The sequence below is a fragment of the Taeniopygia guttata genome, chromosome 28 (genome assembly GCF_048771995.1).
Source record: "Taeniopygia guttata chromosome 28, bTaeGut7.mat, whole genome shotgun sequence".
Classification (NCBI taxonomy): Eukaryota; Metazoa; Chordata; class Aves; order Passeriformes; family Estrildidae; genus Taeniopygia; species Taeniopygia guttata.
Window position 1 is genome coordinate 2558423 of NC_133053.1, and position 19844 is coordinate 2578266.

General features: G+C 59.1%; 2 protein-coding genes across 5 annotated transcripts; one reads left to right on the plus strand and one right to left on the minus strand.

The window, feature by feature from the left end:
- The first annotated feature begins 155 nt into the window (after positions 1-155).
- TMEM259 (transmembrane protein 259) lies at positions 156-12258 on the plus strand. 2 transcript variants are annotated; one of them, XM_030256694.4, is made up of 11 exons: positions 156-723; positions 2494-2760; positions 3056-3221; positions 5279-5389; positions 6279-6401; positions 6722-6822; positions 7661-7718; positions 8033-8116; positions 8607-8739; positions 9093-9192; positions 9857-12258. In XM_030256694.4, exons 1-11 carry the CDS (start codon positions 499-501, stop codon positions 10658-10660), a joined length of 2172 nt encoding a protein of 723 aa, XP_030112554.4. In that variant the 5' UTR covers positions 156-498; the 3' UTR covers positions 10661-12258. The 2 variants fall into 2 exon arrangements, with proteins under 2 accessions (XP_030112554.4, XP_030112555.4); XM_030256695.4 differs by having other exon boundaries at positions 3056-3167.
- Positions 12174-18583, minus strand: GRIN3B (glutamate ionotropic receptor NMDA type subunit 3B). Of its 3 annotated transcripts, none has more exons than XM_072919372.1 (10): positions 18084-18583; positions 16760-17358; positions 15280-16330; positions 14712-14839; positions 14421-14536; positions 14145-14296; positions 13903-14067; positions 13629-13696; positions 13166-13501; positions 12174-12790 (listed from the first exon to the last, which is right to left on the minus strand). In XM_072919372.1, the coding sequence occupies exons 1-10, from the start codon at positions 18552-18554 to the stop codon at positions 12754-12756; spliced, it is 3123 nt and encodes a 1040-aa protein (XP_072775473.1). In that variant the 5' UTR covers positions 18555-18583; the 3' UTR covers positions 12174-12753. The 3 variants fall into 3 exon arrangements, with proteins under 3 accessions (XP_072775473.1, XP_030112553.4, XP_072775474.1); XM_030256693.4 differs by having other exon boundaries at positions 14712-14857; XM_072919373.1 differs by having other exon boundaries at positions 13161-13501; positions 14712-14857.
- Between the last annotated feature and the right edge of the window lie 1261 nt (positions 18584-19844).

Below are 19844 nucleotides of genomic sequence, written 5' to 3' on the forward strand. Positions count from 1 at the left end.
ATTTTTTTGTCTTTTCGAGGCCAAGCGGCCGCGCGGTAGTGCCGGCTGCGCGCGATGCATAGTGGGATATTTCATTTGCATGGAGGCGGAGCGGGACCGGAGCATGTCCGCCACCGTCCCGTCGTGCCCGGGGCGCGCGTGCGCGCGCACGCGCTCGAGCCGCCGCGGACCGGCGGAGGAAAATGGCGGCGGAGCGCTGAGGGACGGGCCGGGACCGCGCCGGGACAGCTGAGCCGCTGAGCCGCGCCGCGCCTCCCCGCCCCGCCGAGGGACGCCCATGGCTGCGGGGACATCCCGGCAGCCACGTCCCTGATGCGTCTGCTCCGCCCGCGCAACTGCCGGGCCCCGCTGAACGCCCAGGCCTGACCCGTCGGGCCTGACCCGCCGCCGCCGCCCCGAGGCGTCTGCGCCGGGCAGGGGCCGGGGAGGGGGACGGAGAGCCCCGGCGGAGGAGCAGCAGCCTTTTCGGGCCCAGCCCTCACCGGCCCCGCCGTCAGGATGTCCGAGAACCAACCGAACGCCAACAACCACCACCCGGCCAACAACGCCGGGGCCGCCGGCGGCAACAACCGGGGCGTCCGCAACCCCAACCTCAACCAGAACCCCCTGATCAACGTGCGGGACCGCCTCTTCCACGCGCTCTTCTTCAAGATGGCAGTGACCTACGCGCGCCTCTTCCCTCCCTCCTTCCGCCGCGTCTTCGAGTTCTTCGTTCTTCTCAAGGTGAGGGGCAGTTCCTCCTGCCAGCCAAAAGTCCTGCCAACGCAGGAGGTGGCAGGCGGTGTTCGGGCCACGCACACCGAGCTGTCCCCGGAGCGCCCGTGGGCCCCTCCCGTGAGGGGAACGTTAATCTCCGTGGTGGTCCCGCTGTTTCCTGCACTCTGGAGCTCTTCCAGATCTGTAAATCAAAAAGAAATTGCTGAGCCAGCTTGCTGGGCAGCCAGGCTGGCGCGAGACGGGAGAGGTTTCATCTTCTGTTTCCTAGCAATGGCACTTTTCGGATACATTTCCCACATGACCTGCAGGATTGTTGGAGTTTTGCGGGAGTCTTGTCTTTTCTGGGAGCAGTTCAAGCACAGCGCTGTTTCTTTCAGCAGTGCCAGGGATGTGTCACTGTGCTCTGGGGTGACCCCACCTGCCTGCTGGGGGATGGGGACCCTCCCAGAGGGACCTGTCAGCCTCCAGGGATGACTGCCCTTAGGTCAAATCCTGCTCCACGCCTTCCAGGGCGGGAAATCAGAGAAAGGAGAAGGGCAGAGCGGCTTGCCAGGCAACAGCAGCACACTCCTCTAGGTTTCAGCTAGAAGACATTCAGCACAGCTTGTCTCATGCTGCACAGATACGTTTCCTACCCTTTCAGAAGACATTTGGGTTTTTCACATCCCTGTTGCCTCTCCCAGTTGTGTGTCTGCATCCTGGCAAACCAGCTGGGACAGGGATAGTGCTAACAGTGCAGTGGTCAGGCAGAGTGGCTGGGAGCAGTTTGTTTTGTTTATGCCTCTGATCCCAGCTCCTCCCAGAGAAGGAAAAACTTCCTCAGGGCTCTGTGGAGAGCAGCCTGCGGGGTCAGCAGTCTGCTCCCAGCTCTCCTCCAGCTGCTGGCAGGAGGGAAGTGGGAGCCCACCTTCCCATCCCAAGGCCTGGAATTACCCCTGGCTCTTCTGTGGCTCCTGCAGCCAGGCGGGTGGCTCTGCTTTACCTTCCCTCATGTGTCCCCGTGCAGCTCCTCTGCAGAGTGGTGTTTATCAGGCTGTTTGCTCATCACAAATAGGTCAGAACGGCGGGGCTGATGAGGACAGAGCGGCGCAGGGTGGCTGGGAAGGGCGGTCTGAGCTCAGCTGTGCCACTTGCTGTGCCAGCTCTGCTGGGAGCTCTGAACTTTGGACGTCTCTGTTTGCTCCAGGGAACAAGTGTTTTTAGTCCACCCTGCTTTGCTGTGGTTCGTGGCTGTTCCTGGCATGGAGGCAGGACAGGGAGCTGTGGTGCTCTGTGCACAGCCTCGAGGGCCAGCTCAACCTTCCCGAAGCAGGACCTGGTCTTTGGGACAACAGATCTGATGTGGGTTTGGGTCATCCTGTCCAGGAGTGACTTTGCTTAGAGTTTTCTTTATTCTGCCTTTTCAGAGCTAGGCAGGCTTCTCTCGGTTTCAGCAGGAAGCTGTTTGTGCTGAGGAGGGAAGGGTTGGAAAGCATGGACGTGTTTCCATTTCCTTCAGCGTGCCTCATGGCCTCATCCCACACTGGTGCTGTGTGGGGTCGTGTTTGGGGACCTGTTGGATGCAGGACCTGTGCTTTCAGAAGGCTGTCACTGTCAGCTCTCATGAGCAGCAGCAGTTGGTTCCTGATGCCTCTGGTGCATTCCCTGCCTTGTTGATGCAGTGAAGCATCAAAACTCTCATCCACTCGCACAGATTATTCTGGTGTTTCACAGGCAGAGAAGAGTTGGTGATAACTAGGAGGCCTGACAGTGTCTGCCTTGTCTCCTGCCCTTTAGGCTCTCTTTGTGCTCTTCATCCTGGCCTACATCCACATCGCTTTCTCCCGCTCTCCCATCAACTGCCTGGAGCACGTGCGGGATAAGTGGCCCCGCGATGGAATCTTGCGGGTGGAAATCCAGCGCAACTCCAGCCGGGCCCCCATCTTCCTGCAGTTCTGTGGGGTCGAGAAGTTCCCAGGAATGGTGGTTGAGTCCACGACTGAGGAAGAGGAGGAGGAGGAGGAAGAAATGACTGTGGATATGTTTGAAAACAGCTCCATCAAGGTAAGGACACGCTGTCTGTATGGTGGAGAGAGGAGCCTGGGTGATGGGCTGGGGAGAAGTCTTGGTTGGAAGGGAAGTCCATGTGTGATCCCTTGGTCTCCAGGAAACAAAGCCTGTTCCTTGGCTGCTCCTGAGTTCCCACATTGTCCTCTGATGGCTTAACACAGAAAGGAAAGCCAGAGCAAATATCCTTTTGGAGGGGGGGTAATAGGCCTTTGTGTGGATAGAGAGAGCATGGCAGGTGAGAGGTGAAGAGGCTGCTGATGTGGCTTTCCCTACTCTGGTTTTCCAACAGTTTGAGCTGGATATTGAGCCCAAGGTGTTCCTCAAGCCATCCCGGGTGAGCAGCACTGAGCTGCCTCACAACGACAGCCAGGAGTTCTCGTTTAGTGACGCGGCCACTAAAGGTATGCAGCCTCTGCGGGAGACTGTGTCCGAGTTTGAGATGCTAGCCCGAGCAGGTAATCACACCTTCACTGCTACCTGTGCTCCTCCTTCCTCCCATCATCATCCTCCCCACACCTCCTGTCCTGCCTCCTTGGGGCACCTGCACAGTGACCTTAAATGTCTTCCCAATGTGTTTACCTGGGGATAATCCTGTCAGTACTAACAGCAGACCCAAGCAAGCTCTGCCTGAGGCTGGGAGGGTGGCTGGATTAGAAAATTTGCCAGGCCAGGAAGCTTCAGATCAACCACAGGTGAGCGAAGGCTCTTGGCCTGGCACGTTCCTGTAGTGATTGCTGTCAGGCATCTCAGTGAGCCTGAACCCCCTGTTCTGATCCCTTCCCTGTCCCTTGCAATCCACAGGGATCTCCTGACAGTGACATTCCTTCTAGCATGAGCAGGGTTTGGGCTGTGTTCTGGGTGCGGAGCCAACACCAGCACTTGGAGCAGCCAATTTGCTACAATTAATTAATCCCAAAAGCCACCCAGCGGGTTTTGGTGGATTGCAATACTGCACTGCTGTTCCACTCGGATGTTCTTGGCCTTATCCCACCCTTTTCCTGCCTGACCTAAGCTGCTCAGGGCTTGTAAACTCCAGAGGGAGATTTAGTAACTTCTGTTTCTAGTAGTTAAGGTAGGAAATCTACTAAGGAATATCTTAAAATAGAGATGTGGACTTGGATTCTTTGTTTTTTTCCACAAAATTTGCTAGAAGTTGGCCTCTTTCACCACACTGTTGTCCCTGTTAAGGCTGTAATTCTTTGCTCTACAGACACACTGGGGTTGTGGCAGTGGAGGAGGATGAGACTGGACACTGTCTTGTTCCTCAGTCTTGCAGTGGATTTGCTTGATGCTCATCCAGAGCTCATTAGTTCTGAATTAAAGGTCATTAAGACCAGAGAGCAGTAAATGTGTTTGGTGCAGGACCTTTATTGCTGGTGCCCGGGTTCTGACAAGAGTCACGTTGTGCTGGGCTGGGGCACTGGTGGGAAGTCCCTTGTTTTGCTGAATGCCTGGTTGGAAACGATCCAGAGAAGGAGAGGAAGAGAACAGCCTGTTTCCCAGATTAGTTACAAAATTCACATCTTTAATTCAGTCCCAAATACGTGGTCTTATTATATTTTCCAGGTTTTCTGTCTTCTCAGTGCACCAGATTTTATGTTTAGTCAGACTATTTTACCATTAAAAAATACTTTATTATACAAAGGAAGCAATTGTTTGTTGATATTTAAACCCTTGATTTCCTTTTGAGCTTAAAACTGTTTATAATGGAAACAAAAGACAAACCAAACAGCCCAGCTTGTGTTTGCTGCCCAATAAGGGGATCATGAGATCTCTGTCAGTGCTGGGTCAGGGGTGTGTCTGTTCAGTTCTTGTGTCCCTTTAACTGTCGCTGTGGTGCTGGGAGCTGCCTGACAGCTGCCTCCCCCCTCCTGGAGATACACCCTGGCAGTCTGAAAGAGCAGGGATTAAATTGCTTGGCTCTGGCTTAGCAGGAGGTTTTGTCCTTTCAGAGATGATGTAGCAAAAAAGCATCTCTTTGGAACCTTTCTTGAAAAAAAAAACAAAAACCAAACCGGGGAAACTTCAGGCACCACCAGTTTTTGGGAAAGCTGTAATTGCTGCTGCCTTCAGTTCTGACATGTAATTGCAGCAGTGACCTCAGTCCCCTGGGAAGTGCAGGGCTCTTGCCTCTGGAGCATTTACTTGGTGTTCAGCAGGTGTAAAGTGGATTTTCCTGCTGGTTCCCAAACAACATGGGAAGCAGAAATTGAGCAAAGCAAGAACAATTGGCTCTGGGCTTGCCAGGCAAAGATGTGGGCAGGTTCTGGAACTGCTGCCCTGAAGCTTTCCCAGAAGTTCCACATTAATGTCAAAGGCTGTAATTCCAAAGAGTTTGTATTGATTTATGTTTAATTGGTTGAGGGAAGCCTAGAGCCCACATTTGCAACCAGTTCCCTTTTCAAGAACATGATGGGAGGGAGGGAGGGAGCCCAGAGGGGCTATTTCTTTGTGCTGGCTGTTTGCAGATGTGCGTGTTGAGTCTCCATGTCTCCCTGTGTCTCTGTCCCAGTGTGGCCACAGGAGGAGTACATTGTGGAATACTCTCTGGAATACGGCTTCCTGCGCCTGTCCCAGAGCACACGGCAGCGCCTCAGCATCCCCGTCATGGTGGTGACCCTGGGTGAGTGGGAGGCAGCCCGGGCAGGGGCTCAGGGGTGGCTGCCTGCAGTGCAGAGACCTCCACACCATCTCTGGGAACTCTTCCTGGAGCTGATGGTGCTCTCTTCCCACGCAGGAGAGCTGCATTGTGCAGCCTGCCTGCCTTTTGTAGGTCACAGCTTTTCAGGAGGAGCTTTCTGAAATGGTGGAGCCTGCTTCAGTGAGCCCTGATGTCATCCCCAGCACAGTTTTCCCATGTGGAGCAGGGAAGAGCTCTCTCCCTGGCAGAAGGCACTGAAGCTCTGAGCAGCAGAGTTAGAGCCTGGTGGCCAGAGCAGCTGTGCAGAAGCTGGGGACAGTGCTCACAGATCTGTCACACTGTGTGTGCTGCTGTGCCCTCGTGAGCACCAGCAGGTCATTTCCCCAGACAGCGTTCTCTTCTCCTGGCATTTGCTCTGTTAAAACCTGTCCAAGTCAGGAACACAGCCTCAGACCTTCTCACACTTGTGAACCTCTGTATCTGCTACTGCAGCAATCAGAGAGGAGCTCATCACTTCCTCCCACTCAAGCTGAAGCAGAGCTGGATGGGGGTTAAGCAGCTTTCCTGTGCACTAATGAGTTGTCAGGGTGAGCCTCAGAGATAGGCCAAGCCTAGAGGGCAAATTCCCTTTGTGTCTGTGCCAGCACAGAGTGTGACATCCCTGACAATCCTTAAGGCCCGACTGCCATTTGCACTTTAGTGTGGCTGGATCTGTCAGGGGGTGAGATTTTCCCTCCCAGTCCTCCCAAGTTTGGTTTTACTGCCCCAGGTCCACATGCAGATGCAGCTCTGGTGGCACAAGTATCCCTCACCTTGTGCCTTTGTGGCTCCAGGTGTGAACAGTGTGAAAGGTTTTTTGTGTTCTCTCTAGATCCTATGAGGGATCAGTGCTTTGGGGACAGGTTCAGCCGCCTGCTGCTGGACGAGTTCCTGGGCTATGATGATATCCTGATGTCGAGTGTCAAAGCTTTAGCTGAAAACGAGGAAAACAAAGGTAAGGCCTGGAAGAGTCTCAGCAGCAGCTGCTTAGAGCAGTGGGTGTTTGTTCTGTGGATGCCTGACTATCATCTTCTGACTATTGATTAATCTGTAATGCAGGGAGCAGCTCTCTGTGTTATTGTCAAGGACAAAATGAGAGAGGCAGGAGGGGAGAGGTGTCTGGAAACGTGATTTCCTCCCACCTCACCGCCCTGCATGACAATGAGTGCTGCCCTGAGGATTTGCTCCAAATCCTGTTTCTTTAGCAGGCACTGGAGCTTGGTTCTTAGTCTGTGGCTTAATCACACTGAGCTTGTGTTTGTGCTTTTCCTCCAGGTTTCCTTCGCAACGTGGTGTCTGGGGAGCATTATCGCTTTGTCAGCATGTGGATGGCCAGGACGTCCTACCTGGCAGCCTTCGTCATCATGGTCATCTTCGTAAGTCACTGTGAGCTGGGCAGTGCCTGGCCTCAGCCTGGTGCTGGGCAGTCAGTGGTTGGTGTTACAGCAGAGCTCTCATCTGCTTTTAAAGTGTAGTTGGTGGAGGATGAGGCCCTACTTTCTCTTTTTGTTTGTTTGGGGTTTTTTTTAAAGTTCTTGAAGTCCACCAGTGAAATGAAGAGTAGAGCTGACTTAAAATGCAGTGTTGTCAAAAGGGAGCTGCTGTTAATTTCTAAGTGTCCTTAAAACACTCCAGCTGTCAGTACAGACTGCAGACATTTGTCCTCTAAGACTTTTATCAACAGCCCAGACTGATTTGCCAGGAGGGATCAAGATAAAACCAATGATGTGTGAGACAAGGTGTTTTCAGATACACATCAGACGAGATCCCAAGTCATAACTACTCCGTGTTTGTTGTCTTGGGTGGCTGTGGGTGACTGTCACTTTGTGTGTGGCTGTCCCACCCATGGGGCAGGTCTGTGCACAATCACACTGTGGGCACTGAGGAGGAACCGAGTGCAGGGAGGAGCGGGATGGAGCACGGGAAAATCCCTGCTCCCAGCTCTGTGGGGTGGTGTGGCCCCAGCACAAACATTCAGGGTTGGTCCCTTTACAAGCAAATCCCTTACTGTCTGTTCCCCTGCAGCAGCACAGAGATTAATTGCTGTTTGTGAAGCTCTAATTACTCTTTGGGAAATGGCTTTGCACAGCTCCAGCTGATGAATGTGGGATGTGCAAGCCCAGGCTCGCCTGGGTCTGTGCCGCACTGCGATTCCAAGCGACTCCCTGCACCCATGGGGCTCTAACCTGCCTCCCCTTCTCTCTCCTCTTCCAGACTCTCTCTGTCTCCATGCTGCTGCGCTACTCACACCATCAGATCTTTGTCTTCATTGGTAAGCGCTGGCTGAGGGGTTTGGGTTGTGCTGGGCACTGTGCCTGCTCCAGCACAGGGTGTTGTACAGTCACAGCAGCTTTGGGTTGGAAGGACCTTGAGGATCATTAGTTCCAGTTCAGAAGAGTCCTACCTGTAGCTGCATGGGGAGTACATCCTTTTGCTTCCAGTCACTTCACTTGCCAGGGCTTATTCTCTTGTCCTGAGAAGTATTGGATGGGGACAGAGAATGTGGCTGCACTCAGCAAAGTGTGGAGTGGAGGGTTCTGTGGCCCTCCATCCTCTCCGTGCCTCAGTGTGTTTTTCCTCTTGCAGTTGACCTGTTACAGATGCTGGAGATGAACATGACCATTGCATTCCCTGCTGCTCCACTCCTCACTGTCATCCTGGCTCTGGTCGGTAAGGACTTGCTTCAGTGCTTGTGTCTGCAGCATGTCCCTCTGGGCTCTGTGGGAAGTCTCATTCCCTGTTCCAAGCTGGCCGCAGCAGGTGGTTACAGTGGCTGCTCATCACAAGGCAGAAGGCTCTGGAATTTGATGGCACAGTGAGCTCCATTGTCCTTCTGGGTCCCCTGGAAAAGCAGCAGTTTGTTGGGAAATCCCAGAATCCAAAGCTTTGTCTGTCCCTGGAGCTCATTGCAGACTTGCACTGTGTGGCCACGTTGCATTTGTACAATTTTAATTTAAAAAGCAGCAAAATCTCCCAAAATCTGTGCTGTGGGATGCAGCTGATCATGGGACGTGGCAGACAGAGCATTCTTGGCAGTATCTGCTACCATAAGCAGAGCCCAGTTACCTGCCCTGGGCAGGTGCAGTCACAGGCCTGCTCCGAGGTGACAGAGGACCCCTTCCCATGTCCTGCCACGTGCTGATGTCCCCTCTGTCCCCAGGTATGGAGGCCATAATGTCTGAGTTCTTCAATGACACCACAACTGCTTTCTACATCATCCTCATCGTGTGGCTGGCAGACCAGTACGATGCCATCTGCTGCCACACCAACACCAGCAAGAGGCACTGGCTCAGGTAAGGGCTGGCTGTGGCCACATTCCCTCTGCCTGTCCTCCCCAGCCGCTCTGAGTCCTTCCCAGCACCCCAGGCACAACAGCCTCCGCTCCTAAGGGTGTTATTTGTGTGGCTGCTTGGGGGCTGCCCCACACATCACAGGGTCCAAAGTGCAATTCTTCCAATTTGGGTTTGGGCCTGGATCTTGGAATCACCTTGATCTTCCCCAGCCTCTTATTTCATCCTGTTCATAGGCAGGCAGCTCTAATTATCTGTTAATGAGTCTGTGTCACCCCCTGTGAAGTGCCCCAGCTTAGGCTGGTGATGGGAGGAGAAGGGAGCTCATCTTTCTCCTGGTTTTTCTTCTTGTCCAGATTCTTCTACTTGTACCACTTTGCCTTCTACGCCTACCACTACCGCTTCAACGGGCAGTACAGCAGCCTGGCGCTTGTCACCTCCTGGCTCTTCATCCAGGTGAGCTCCTGCAGGGCTGCTGCACCTTGCGGGGCTTTGTCAAACTTCTCAAGCTAGCTTGGAGGGAGGAGGGATCTTAAATATTTCAGTAAGAGATGGAATGAAGCCTGGTTTGGAAATGGAGCAGCAAAATGAGGCTGTGGTAGAGGGGAGGTTTGAATTGCTGCCTCCAGTCCAGCCATGGGACTGACAATAACCTGATGCCACATGGGTGTTGGGAAGGATTGCTGTCCTGTCCTTCTGGAATAAATCCTGGGGAGGGTCTGCCTTGCAGAGGAGCTGTTCAGGTCTGTGCAGTGAGAATACTGGCAAGACCAGCTACAAGCTTATGTCTGATATCCTGGATTAGGCATACCTGTTGGGTGTCTTTGGTTGTTGACCTGCTGCAGGGTGGGGACAGAGAATAGAGGATGGGCCAGAGGAATGCTGTCATCCTTCTTTTCCCAGCCTTTGAAAGGGAAGAGGGGTTGTACTCTGTTGCTGCCTTCAGAGAAAAACTATAAAGCAGCTTGCAGTAGTCATAGTGGAAGGGATAAATCTTTCCAAACTTGCTGCTGACCTTCTGGGTGTCATAGCAGCAGGATTTTTCAGAAGTTTGGTTTTCTTGGGATATCGTGACCTGTGACCCAGGCCCTGGGTGACACCTTTCCCTTCCCTCCGCCAGCACTCGATGATTTACTTCTTCCACCACTACGAGCTGCCAGCCATCCTGCAGCAGATCCGGATCCAGGAGATGCTTCTGCAGAACCAGCAGGTGGGGCAGGGCACCCAGACCACGCTGCAGGACAACCTCAACAACAACACCACGGCTGCCCCAGTGGAGGCCGGGGGCCGCCGAGCCCCTCTGGCCGGGGGGCCCCTCGGGGAGGGCAGCGGCCCGGCCGCCCTGAGCCCCGGCGAGGCCTCCAGCGTCATCGCCGCCGCCGCCTCCGTGGGCACCGACCTGAACTGGGTGGCCGAGACGGCCGCCATCATGACGGAGGCCTCGTTTCTGTCTGACCTGAGCACGACCCTCCTGGAGCCCGCCGTGGTGCACGAAGCCATGGCCAACGGGACCCCTCAGGAGGCGGCCACGGCCTCCGGCTTGGTCGCCCGCATCAGGGTCAGCAGCGACCACCCGGAGACGGCCATGGGCTCCATCACCATCGAGGTCACCTCGACGTCCGTGGTGGCTGCAGCAGATGCTTCCCCCGCTGCTGGGGCTGCCCCCCTTGCCCCGCTGCAGGAGGAGGTGGTCCCCAGCCCCTCCCTTCCCAAACAGACTGAGGCTCTCGAGGGCTCAAACAGCCGAGTGAAACCCAGTGGCAAAAACTGCACGGGCGGCAGCAGCGTGGCAGAGCCCCTGCCAGCCTTGCGGGGGGACAGTGACCAGGACAGAGGTCTGGAGGACCGGGGGGAGAGCAGCCCCTGCCCAGCACCAGCAGAGAGAACGCCCAGCTCAGAGCCAAGCTCCAGGAACCTGTCCTGAGCCCTGTTGCTGTCACTCTGGACTGCCAAGAAGGCGTTTGGATTTTGTTTGTTACTATTTCTCACTTCACCATCATCCTTAACCCATGGATCCCTCTGAGCAGAGCCGGAGCAGCTGGGACAGAGCAGGGCTGCTGTGACCTCCCTCCCCTAGGAAAGGCACTGGGGGGCTGTGGGAAGGATGGGGGATTTTGATTCCCTGGCCCACATGGCTCCAGGGCTCCTCTGAGGCCACAGGTGAGCCAGGTACCTGTTCCTACCCTGTCCTGCTCGTGCCCTGGCTTTTCCTTGTCCCCCAGTCCCTGGCTTTGCCCCTGCAGCTGTGTTTGCAGTCCGGGTGCTGATCCCAGGTGGGAGCTGATCTGGGACAGGCCACAGGCGTGGCAGCTTTGTGGTTTGAGTAGGAGTGGATAGAACAGGCAGCGTCCAGCCCCTCTGGGAGAGCCACAGAGGCAATTCATGGTCACCTTCCCTGCTCCTGAGGGAAGGAGGAGCTTTTACCTTCCCCAGGCACAAAGTCTGCTCAGGCTAGGGCACAACCAAAGCAGAAAGCTGCAGTTCAGCCCCTTTTGTGTGTCCTTAAACTTCCCTTGGTGGTTGGTTGGGAGGTGGAAGGTGTCCAGGTGGGAGCTGCCATCCCAGGAGCCATGAGCGATGCTTGGAGGGAGCTGTGCTGCAGTGGGTGTCTGGAGAGCTGTGGGGTGAAGGCAGCAGCTCTGTCCTGCACAGCTCTGCTCTGGCTGGGGCAGCTGCTTTCCAGTGCCTTGTCCCTCCCGGGGGACATGTCTGTGTTAGGATCAGCCCCATCCCAGAGGAGAGAGTGGCTCCTCATGCCTGGATTGTTGCATGAGCTGGTTTAGCAAAGAACCAAAACACTAAAGCCAAGACATTTCAGCTGGTTTTCCCACGTTTCCCTGGCAGTAGAGGTGAGGCTGGCAGAGCCTAACCCCTACCAAGAGGCTGTGCTGGGGGGCTGCCTGTGGACCCCTGCAGAGGGGCCAGATCCCTGCCAGGAGGTGCTGGAAGGAGGGTTTGTACAGGGAGGTGGAGCAGAGTGAGGCAGGATGAAGCTCTGGGAGAACCATGGTGGGACAGGGCAGGGATGGGAGGTGACACGTGGGCACTTCAGCTCTTGGGGACAGCTGGGTCCCTGCACAGATGTCCTGAGTTCAGTGTTCTCCCCTATGGCTGAGCAGTGTCTGGAGTCCATCCCCTCGGAGGGCTCCGTGCATTTCAGTGTTACCTTATCCACACAGGGGGGCTCAGAGCCCCCTCCTCTCCCCTCTGCCTTTCCCACCTGCGTGCCCCCTTTTTATTTTTCCTTTTTACCTGGAGCAGCCGTGGTGCTGCTCGGGGGGACCCTGCTGTGACCAGCAGGTCAAATCGTGCTGCTGCCAGCACTCCTGAGAAGGGGCCTTGTGGCCAGCTGGCTCCCAGCCTCTGGAGTGCCAAGAATGACCATAGGCTTTTCAGAGGAGGGGTGGGAGGGCAAGGGGGGACACCAAACCAAATGATTTGTTGAATGAAGAGTAGAGTTCATTCTATTTAATTAATGTACAAAATGTGTTTGTATATAATAATAAATATTATCTCTTAACAGCTCCTGCAGCGCTGCCCCATGTCCTGCCCCCTGTGCTGGGCTGATGTGTGTGAGTCCTGGGTGCAGCGAGGTGAATGCTCAGTCCTGGGGGTGCCTCCTCCTGCCGTCCTGGGGTGTCACCGTCTGTCCCCTCGCAGTGTGCAGGGGTGGTGGCAGGGCAGAGGGCCGAGCACCAGCCCTGTCCCAGCCGTGCTCGGTGGTGCTGGGCAGCCTCGGTGCCAGGGAGGGGCTGCAGGGCTGCAGTCCTTCCACAGCAGTGCCATCTGGAGCTGTTCTTACCCTCAGGGGGCAGAGCCCTGAGCCGCAGCCCCGTGCAGCGTCTCCATCCCTCACCCTCCGCCAGAGGAAGGCTCCGCTACTTCTTTGCAGTGGCTCTGGGATCAGCCCGGTTTTGGAGCTGGAGCTGCCTCTGCAGAGGGACGTTCCGCTCTCGGCCTGTCCTCCTGCCCCATCCGTGTGGGAGCTTCCTCTGCCTCCTCCTCCTCCTCCTCCTCCTAATCGCGGCCATCCTGCGGCGGGGCTGAGCTGGGCCTGCGGAGGAAGGAGGGGAAGGGGAAGGGTTGCTCTCAGCCAGCCCTGGCTGCATTTGGGGAAGAGGAAAAGCAGACTTGGTCTTCCTTCGTCATCTTTATTTACATGGTATAAAAACAGAGCAGGGGCTCAGGGCTGAGCTTTGTCCAGGCACTGCGGGGATCTCTCACCCCAATTCAACCCCCCAAAAAACCCCCACTGCCAGCAGAAGGGATGGGGAAGAGACAAGGCTCAGAGCTGGGGCAGCCCCAGGACATCCCCGCTCCCTTTTTTCCTTCCACTCCCCCTCTGAGCCGGAGGAGCGGGTTCCCTGCCCTGCCCCGGCAGAGCAGCCTGTCCTGGGGTGTTTTTGGGGGTCCCTGCCCCTCACCTCACCTCTCCTCCCGGTTTTCCTCGGTGGCCAGCGGGGCGGGCAGCGGCCGGCCGCCCTTGCCGGTGCCCAGCCCGGCCACCAGCTCGCTCTTCCTCAGCAGCGCCGCCCGCAGCTGCTCCCGCATCTCCTGGATCTTCTCCTCCAGCTCCCGCAGCTCGTTCTCACCGGCCGCTCTGGCCAGGGGCTGCGGCGGCCGCCCGTTCCCGGGGTGCCACGGAGGGGACCCCTCAGCCTCGGGGGCAGTTTTGTCCAGCTGGAAGCGCACCCGCCGCGCCTCCTTCCGCAGGGCACCCCAGGGCTGCGCTGCCGCTGGTGCCGGCCTGGCCTGGGGCTCACACCTGTGTGGGGAGCGCTGAATTGGGCTCTGGCGGGTCTGGGGTCCCTCTGCAGCCCCGCAGAGCTCTGCCTGGCCGCAGGGAGGAGGAGGAGGAGGAGAGCGAGGCAGGCTCCCAGTCCCAGCTGTACCTCTGCTCCAACTTCAGCTGCTGGCTCTTCCGCTCCTCCGTGCCCATATTCAGAGCCCGGTGGATTTTCTGTGGAGAACATGGGAAGAGTGAGTTGGGGAGGATGGTGTGGAGGTTAACAGGCCAGGGATTAATTGGAGGGTGATGGTCTGGAGGGGATGATTCAGGGCTTAAACGTGGGCTGGAAAAGGGTAGAGTGGTGCAATTTATGAGGGAGCAGCAAGATGGGGTTAGGGGTCTTTGGGGTGCTGTGAGAGCCCCTTCCCCGGCCGCACCTGGCTCGTGTGCAGCCAGTAGTTGAATTTCTTCTTGCGGCGGATGCGGGGCAGGACGAGGCGGTAGAAGACGTGCTCGCCCAGCGAGGTGAGGAGGGAGCCGCTCAGCCCGATGCACAGCAGCACGAACAGCCCCGAGAAGTGGTAGATGCCCATCTGCAGGGTCTGGGGGCGGCAGGGGGTGTGGGCTGGGCTGCGGGGGTCTCAGACCCCAGAGCCCCCCGGCCGAGCCGCCGCCGCACCTCAGTGACCGCGAAGACGCGTTTGCCGCAGGGCACCATCTTGTACCACTTGTCGTGCAGGAGGTCGATGAACCCCGAGGATTTGTAGCGGCTGATGAACTCGGACACGTTGGAGGTCAGCGGCGAGTTCTGGGGAAGGCCGATGCCGTAGCCTGGCCCCGGTGAGGGTGGGGGGAGAGAGGGGCAGTGCTGGGACGGGGGATGCAGCCCCCAGTGCCCCCCAGCCCAGTCACACACAGATAGCGGAACCCCCTTCCCAGCACAGCCCCCCCAAACCTTCGATGGCGAAGGGTTTGCCCACAGTGAGCAGTTTGCAGTCGGAGTCGATGGAGACCTCATAATCCAGCAGTGACTTGTCCATGATGAAGGCATTGAGCTTGGCAGGCTCTGTCCTGTACCAGCATGGGGGGCATGCTCAGGGAGGGGCTGCTCCCTCCTTGCCCAGCGTCCCCCCAGCCTCACACCCCTCCCAGTGGTGGGGGGTTCTTGTGCTCAGGGCTGGAGCAAAAGTTACCCTGGGAGGGATAAGAGGTGGGGGGAACCCCTCATGCTCTCCCTGCCCCTCACTTGAGCATGGTGACGCCGTCGGGGGTGGTGGGGACGTTGTAGCGCCGCATGTACTCGTGCATCTCGGGGAAGCTCTTCTTGATGTACTCCTCAGCACTGCTTTCCCACACTGTGCCGAAGCGGAAGCCCTGTGAGGGGTGATGGAGCTGGAAGGAGGCACCAGAACATCAGCACCCCTGGCCCCAGGAATGTGTCCCCACTCCCTGGGGGTGTGTCCCCAGCCCTGAGTCCCAGGCAGGGTGTCTGGGCAGCCCCAGAGGTGCAGCAGCTCTTGGGGGTGTCTGAGAAAGAGCTTTCCCCAAGAGCAGCCTCAGCCCGAGCTCAGCCCACTTCCCCCTGCCCTGGAGCTGAGGCTGGGATTTAACACCAGTGGGATACACACACAAAGCTTTCTGCAGGTCTCAAAGACCCCTCCACTCTTAGGAGGGGCCAAGATGCAGGACTGGGGCTGGAGAGGAGGAAGGTGCAAAAGGAAGGACAGGAAGGACACCTTTTATCCCCCCCTCAGCCCCTTCCCTGGCCTTCAGCCCTCTCCCAGCCCATCTGAAGCAGCAGGACATTCACCCACCTTCGGGTCGTGGATGCCCGAGAGCTCCTCGAAGGTCTTGTCCCCCACCATGACAGCTGCCAGGTTGGCCGTGTAGCTGGAGAGCACCAGGAGGCAGAAGATGGCCCAGAGGTTCATGAGGAAGCGGCCGGTGCAGCACTTGGGCGTCTTGCTGGAGACGGTGCGCCCAAAGAGGATGGCGTAGCAGAGGTTGAGGGCTGAGGAGTAGGAGAAGATCTTCATGCGGTTGCGCCCGTGGGGAGTCATTCCATAGGGGCTCTTCCACTCGTAGAGGGTGAGGAAGAGTGCGGTCATGTGCAGCGCCACGAAGATGCCCACCCACATGGTCCAGTGCAGGGGCCACATGAAGGCCCCGATGGGCGACGCCGTGTCCTTGGTCCTCACCAGGATGCCCAGGCTGGTGGAGAAGAAGGGGCTGGTGAAGTCGATGACTTTGCTCCGCGCCGAGTTGATGCTGAAGGAGGTGACGGCCATGTGGGCCGTGCCACTGAGCAGGTCCCCCACCAGCCCCGTCCAGCGCCCGTTCTTCCAGGCCCCGTATTTCCCATCGCCCACGATGTAGAGCTCGAAATCAAAGGCCATGTCCTCGGCCAGCTTCTCCAGCAGGTCGATGCAGTACCCATAGCAGCATTTCTTGTACTCCCGTGGCACTGATCCATTGCCACTGCCAATCTTCTCAAAGAGGGCGTCCAGCACGGCCGAGTCGTTTGTGCCGGGGTCCAGGCAGAGCTGCCCGGCCGGGCAGTTCCCCTCCTCATCCACCTCCCTGGTGAAGACAAAGGGGTGCTCCACCAACGTCACCACCCGCAGCCGCGTGCGGGCCCCCTCGGCCGCCTCGCCGGGGCTCCTGTGCTGCCGCTGGCTCTGCCACACCATCTCCTCCAGCTCCAGCTCGCCGTGGCTCCAGGTGCCCACTGTCACCCAGGTGGGGACCCCCTGCGAGTCCCTGCGCAGGCTCCAGATGCGGAACTGCTGCTCTGGCCTCACCAGTGCTGTGTTCTCCACGCGCACCAGCCCCGTCCGGCCGTGGAAGGACGTGTTGGCCAAGAAGCTGCCAAGGAAAGAGTTTCACTGCTCCAATGTTCAGGGTCAGCTGGGACCAAGGGATCAGGCTGGGAGCGGGATGTGCCCGGCCCAGGCAGGGACAAGGTCAAGGAGGAGCAGCAGGATCCGGCCCCGCTGCTCTGCCCCGCAGCTTGCCGTGCTGCCAGGGCCAAGTTATTAATATTTATAGAGTGACCGTGCTCGGGCAGTGTTAAGGAGATCTGAAGTGACACGTCCCCCCTGTGCAGTTCTAGCCATGTCCTCAGGGTCTGAGCCCCATGGTGGTGGCTGCACACACTGGGGACAGCACTGCACTGAGCCCAGGGGTCTCCTGCTCGGCCCTTACCCCATCCCAGGTCTGGGGCAGAACCCCCCATGCACCCCAATACCACAGAGCCAGGATGGGGGAAAAGAGGAGCCCCCAGCACTCCCTTACCGAGCAAGGAAGAGCCCCGGGGACTCGCCGCCTGCCCGGTGCCTCTCGTTGCAGTTGCCGGTGGTCTGCAGCTGTGTGGGGTCAGGGAGGCCACGGGCAGCGTGGGCAATGGCCCGGGATACCAGTCCCACCACGTCCTGCACGAAGAGCTCCAGCGGTGGCCGGCTCAGCTCCCCGAAGGCCAGCAGCCCCGGGGGCAGGCCCTCGGTCTGCAGCTCACTGCTGCTGAGTGGGAAGCCCAGCATCCAGTGGAGCTCCTGCAGGGGCAGCCCCAGCTCCTCGGCCGCCTGGAAGACGAGTCGAGCGCGGTGCAGGTCGCAGCCCAGCATCAGCACTGGGCTGGAGAGGGTCCTGACACGGTCCCCGTGCTGCTGCAGGTAGCGGGTGGCCCTGGGCTCGTCCAGGTAGCCCAGGTCCAGGACAGTGCGGAGGAAGAGCTGGGAACGCTGGGCCCAGAGGTCGAGGAAGCCGTCAATGTCCCACGGGTGGCAGAGCACCAGGCTGGTCTCCTGCCACTCGTTGGCCTGCAGGACGCTCACCAGCACATCCACCAGCGTCTCTGGGGAGCTCTGCCGGTCCATGTGGAAGTGGAAGGGGCTCTGCCAACACACAAAGGGTCGTGGCTGTGCCTCCACCCATGGGAAGAGCCCAGAGACAGCGCTAGACATGGACCCACCTGCCCTGAGGTCATCCCACACTCCCTGCCCATCCCCTGCCCAGTTCCTGGACATATCCCAGAGCCCTTCGGAGACAGAATGGAGTGGGGACTGGGGCTGAGGGCTGCAGAGCTTCCAGAGGAGCTAGGGAACTTTCCTTGGAGTGAAAGATGGAATTGGGTCTGGGATAGAGCTGGGCAGGGGGCCAGGAGAGAGCTGAGATGGGAGCTGGGATAGAGCCAGGGTAGGGCTGGAATGAGGGCCAAGAGGGGGCTGGAATAGAGCTGAGATGGGAGACAGAGAGCCAGGATGGGGCACAGGGGTAGCGGCAGGATGGAGGTGGGAATGAGGATGGGATGGGCCGGGCTGGGAGAGAAGATAGAGGGAGAACAGAGTCGGGATGGAGCCCGGAGATAGTCGGGACGCAGCAAGGATGAATGGTTGGGATTCGGAATTGGAGCTGGAATCGGAGCCGGGATCGGTGGTAGGTCCGACCCGGGAGCAGGACCTGCGGAACAGAGCCGGTCTGGAGTCCAGGCGGGGATCGAGATAGAGCTGGTACGGATCCGGGACGGGGATCAGGACAGGAGCACGGACGGAGCCGGCACGGGAGCAGGGACGGGAGCGGGGCCGGGAGGTGCGTGCAGCGCCGGCGCTGCGGGTCTCACCTGCGCTCGGAAAGGCAGCGGCCAGCGGGTGTCCAGGATGCTGACGAAGGGGACCTGGAGGGCGGCGGCGAAGAAGTCGAGCTGGAGCAGCTCCCGGCGGGAGCGGGGCAGCGCCAGGACGGCGGCCACGCCGCGCCCCGCCAGCGCCCCGCACAGCCACCGCGCCAGCGAGCCGGGGTCCCGCGCCGCCGGGCCGCCCCGCACCACCTCCAGGCTGAGGTTGTGGGGCAGCGTCACCTCCCCGGGGCTCCCCCCGGGGCCGGGACCGGTACCGGCGGCTCGGGCCAGCGCGGCGCGGAGCCGGGCGCGGGCGGGCGCGGGCGGCAGCAGCGCTGCGAGGCGCACGGTGGTGGGTCCGGGGCTGGGGCTGAGGCCGGGGCCGGTGGGGGCCGGGACGCGGCAGGGATGCGGGTGTCCCCCCGCCGCCCCCAGAGCCGCCGCCAGCAGCCAGAGCGCCCGCAGCCCCGCCATGCACCCCGCACCGGCCCCGCCGCTCTGCGCTCCGCCGGGGACGGCTCCGGCTGCGGGCAGGGAGCTCCGGAGGTCCCGCCGGGACCCCCCTCCCCGGGTAGCGCCGAGGCCCCGCAGCCCCCGGTGCGCGGCGGGTCACGCCGGACCCGGCCCACGCAGCGCCGGACCCGCCCGCAGCCGCCCCGTCCACGCCCACGCCGAGCGCGGGTCCCCCCCTCCCCGCACCCACCCGCGCGGTGCTGCCACCCTGGGGTCCTCTGGCCCGCTGAGCCCAGGCTGGTCCCGGCTACCTCTGGATCACGGGGATCTTCCTCCTCTTCCTCCTCTTCATCCGCCTCCTCCGGGCCCCCCCACCCCCCGACGAAAAGCCCCTCGGGTGGGTGCCGAGCCGTGGACCGCCGCCTCCATGCCGGTAAAACTCCCACCCCGACCCCTCTAACCCTTCTCGATATCCTTCAATATCGGGGGTCCCGAGGCCGAGTGGCTCCAGGGCTGAGCGATTCCTGCTGCTGCAGGGGGAAGGGGAGAAGGGCAGCAGCGGCACAGCCTTCCTCTGCTGAGGGAGAGGATGTGGGGTCACCCTCCTCATCCTCAGCAGGGAAACTGAGGCTCAACCCAGCCCAAGGGCCCCCACCACCAGCACACAAACACCAGCAGCCGGGGCCAGGGCCACGCTAAATTAATAAGGAAAAATGAAGCATGGAGCCAAAATCCATCTGGCAAAAACTATCGATTCACGTAATATTGATAAATGTAATGAGTCACAGCTACTGAATTCTCCTGCGGAGCCGGACCTGCAGGGAGAGCAGCTCCAATCCTGCCAGAGCACGGGGGGCTGCACTCCCTGTGACCACGGGGCTCCTGGCAGCTCCTCCTCGCAGGGGAAAACACAGCACAGCCCCACTGTCCACACAGGAGGGGCAGCAGGGTCTTGGAATGATAAAACCCTCTCAAACAGCAGGCACAGCACAGGGGGGCTCTCTGGGAGACCCCATCCTCCCTTCTGCTCTAAGGGCAGCACCCCAACAGGAACCCCACTGGGGGCACTGGGGACGTCTGGGGTGACTGGGAGGGAGCACCAGGGTCTGGGCTTGGCAGGGGGCTGCAGCCCTGGGGGTCTCAGAGGGCTCCCTGCAGCAGGGATGTGCCCCCACCACCGCCCCTGGCTCTGGGGGACTGTCCCTGCTGCAGCCCATGAATGTTGATCCAAAACGTTGGGAGGAAGAGGAGGAGCAGGAGAGAAAGGGAAAGGAACAGCTCCAGTGATTAAGCTAAAAGCATCTTCTCGGG

Excerpts from the sequence above, each read along its gene's own strand:
- GRIN3B (XM_030256693.4), bottom strand. The coding sequence starts at position 18,554 with ATGGCGGGGCTGCGGGCGCTCTGGCTGCTGGCGGCGGCTCTGGGGGCG. Across the intron at positions 16,331-16,759 it reads CCGGGGCTCTTCCTTGCTCG|CTTCTTGGCCAACACGTCCT; the intron begins GTAAGGGAGTGC and ends TTTCCTTGGCAG. Across the intron at positions 13,502-13,628 it reads CAGCTGAAGTTGGAGCAGAG|GTGTGAGCCCCAGGCCAGGC; the intron begins GTACAGCTGGGA and ends CTCCCCACACAG.
- TMEM259 (XM_030256694.4), top strand. The coding sequence starts at position 499 with ATGTCCGAGAACCAACCGAACGCCAACAACCACCACCCGGCCAACAAC. Across the intron at positions 2,761-3,055 it reads TTGAAAACAGCTCCATCAAG|TTTGAGCTGGATATTGAGCC; the intron begins GTAAGGACACGC and ends GTTTTCCAACAG. Across the intron at positions 9,193-9,856 it reads CCTCCTGGCTCTTCATCCAG|CACTCGATGATTTACTTCTT; the intron begins GTGAGCTCCTGC and ends TCCCTCCGCCAG.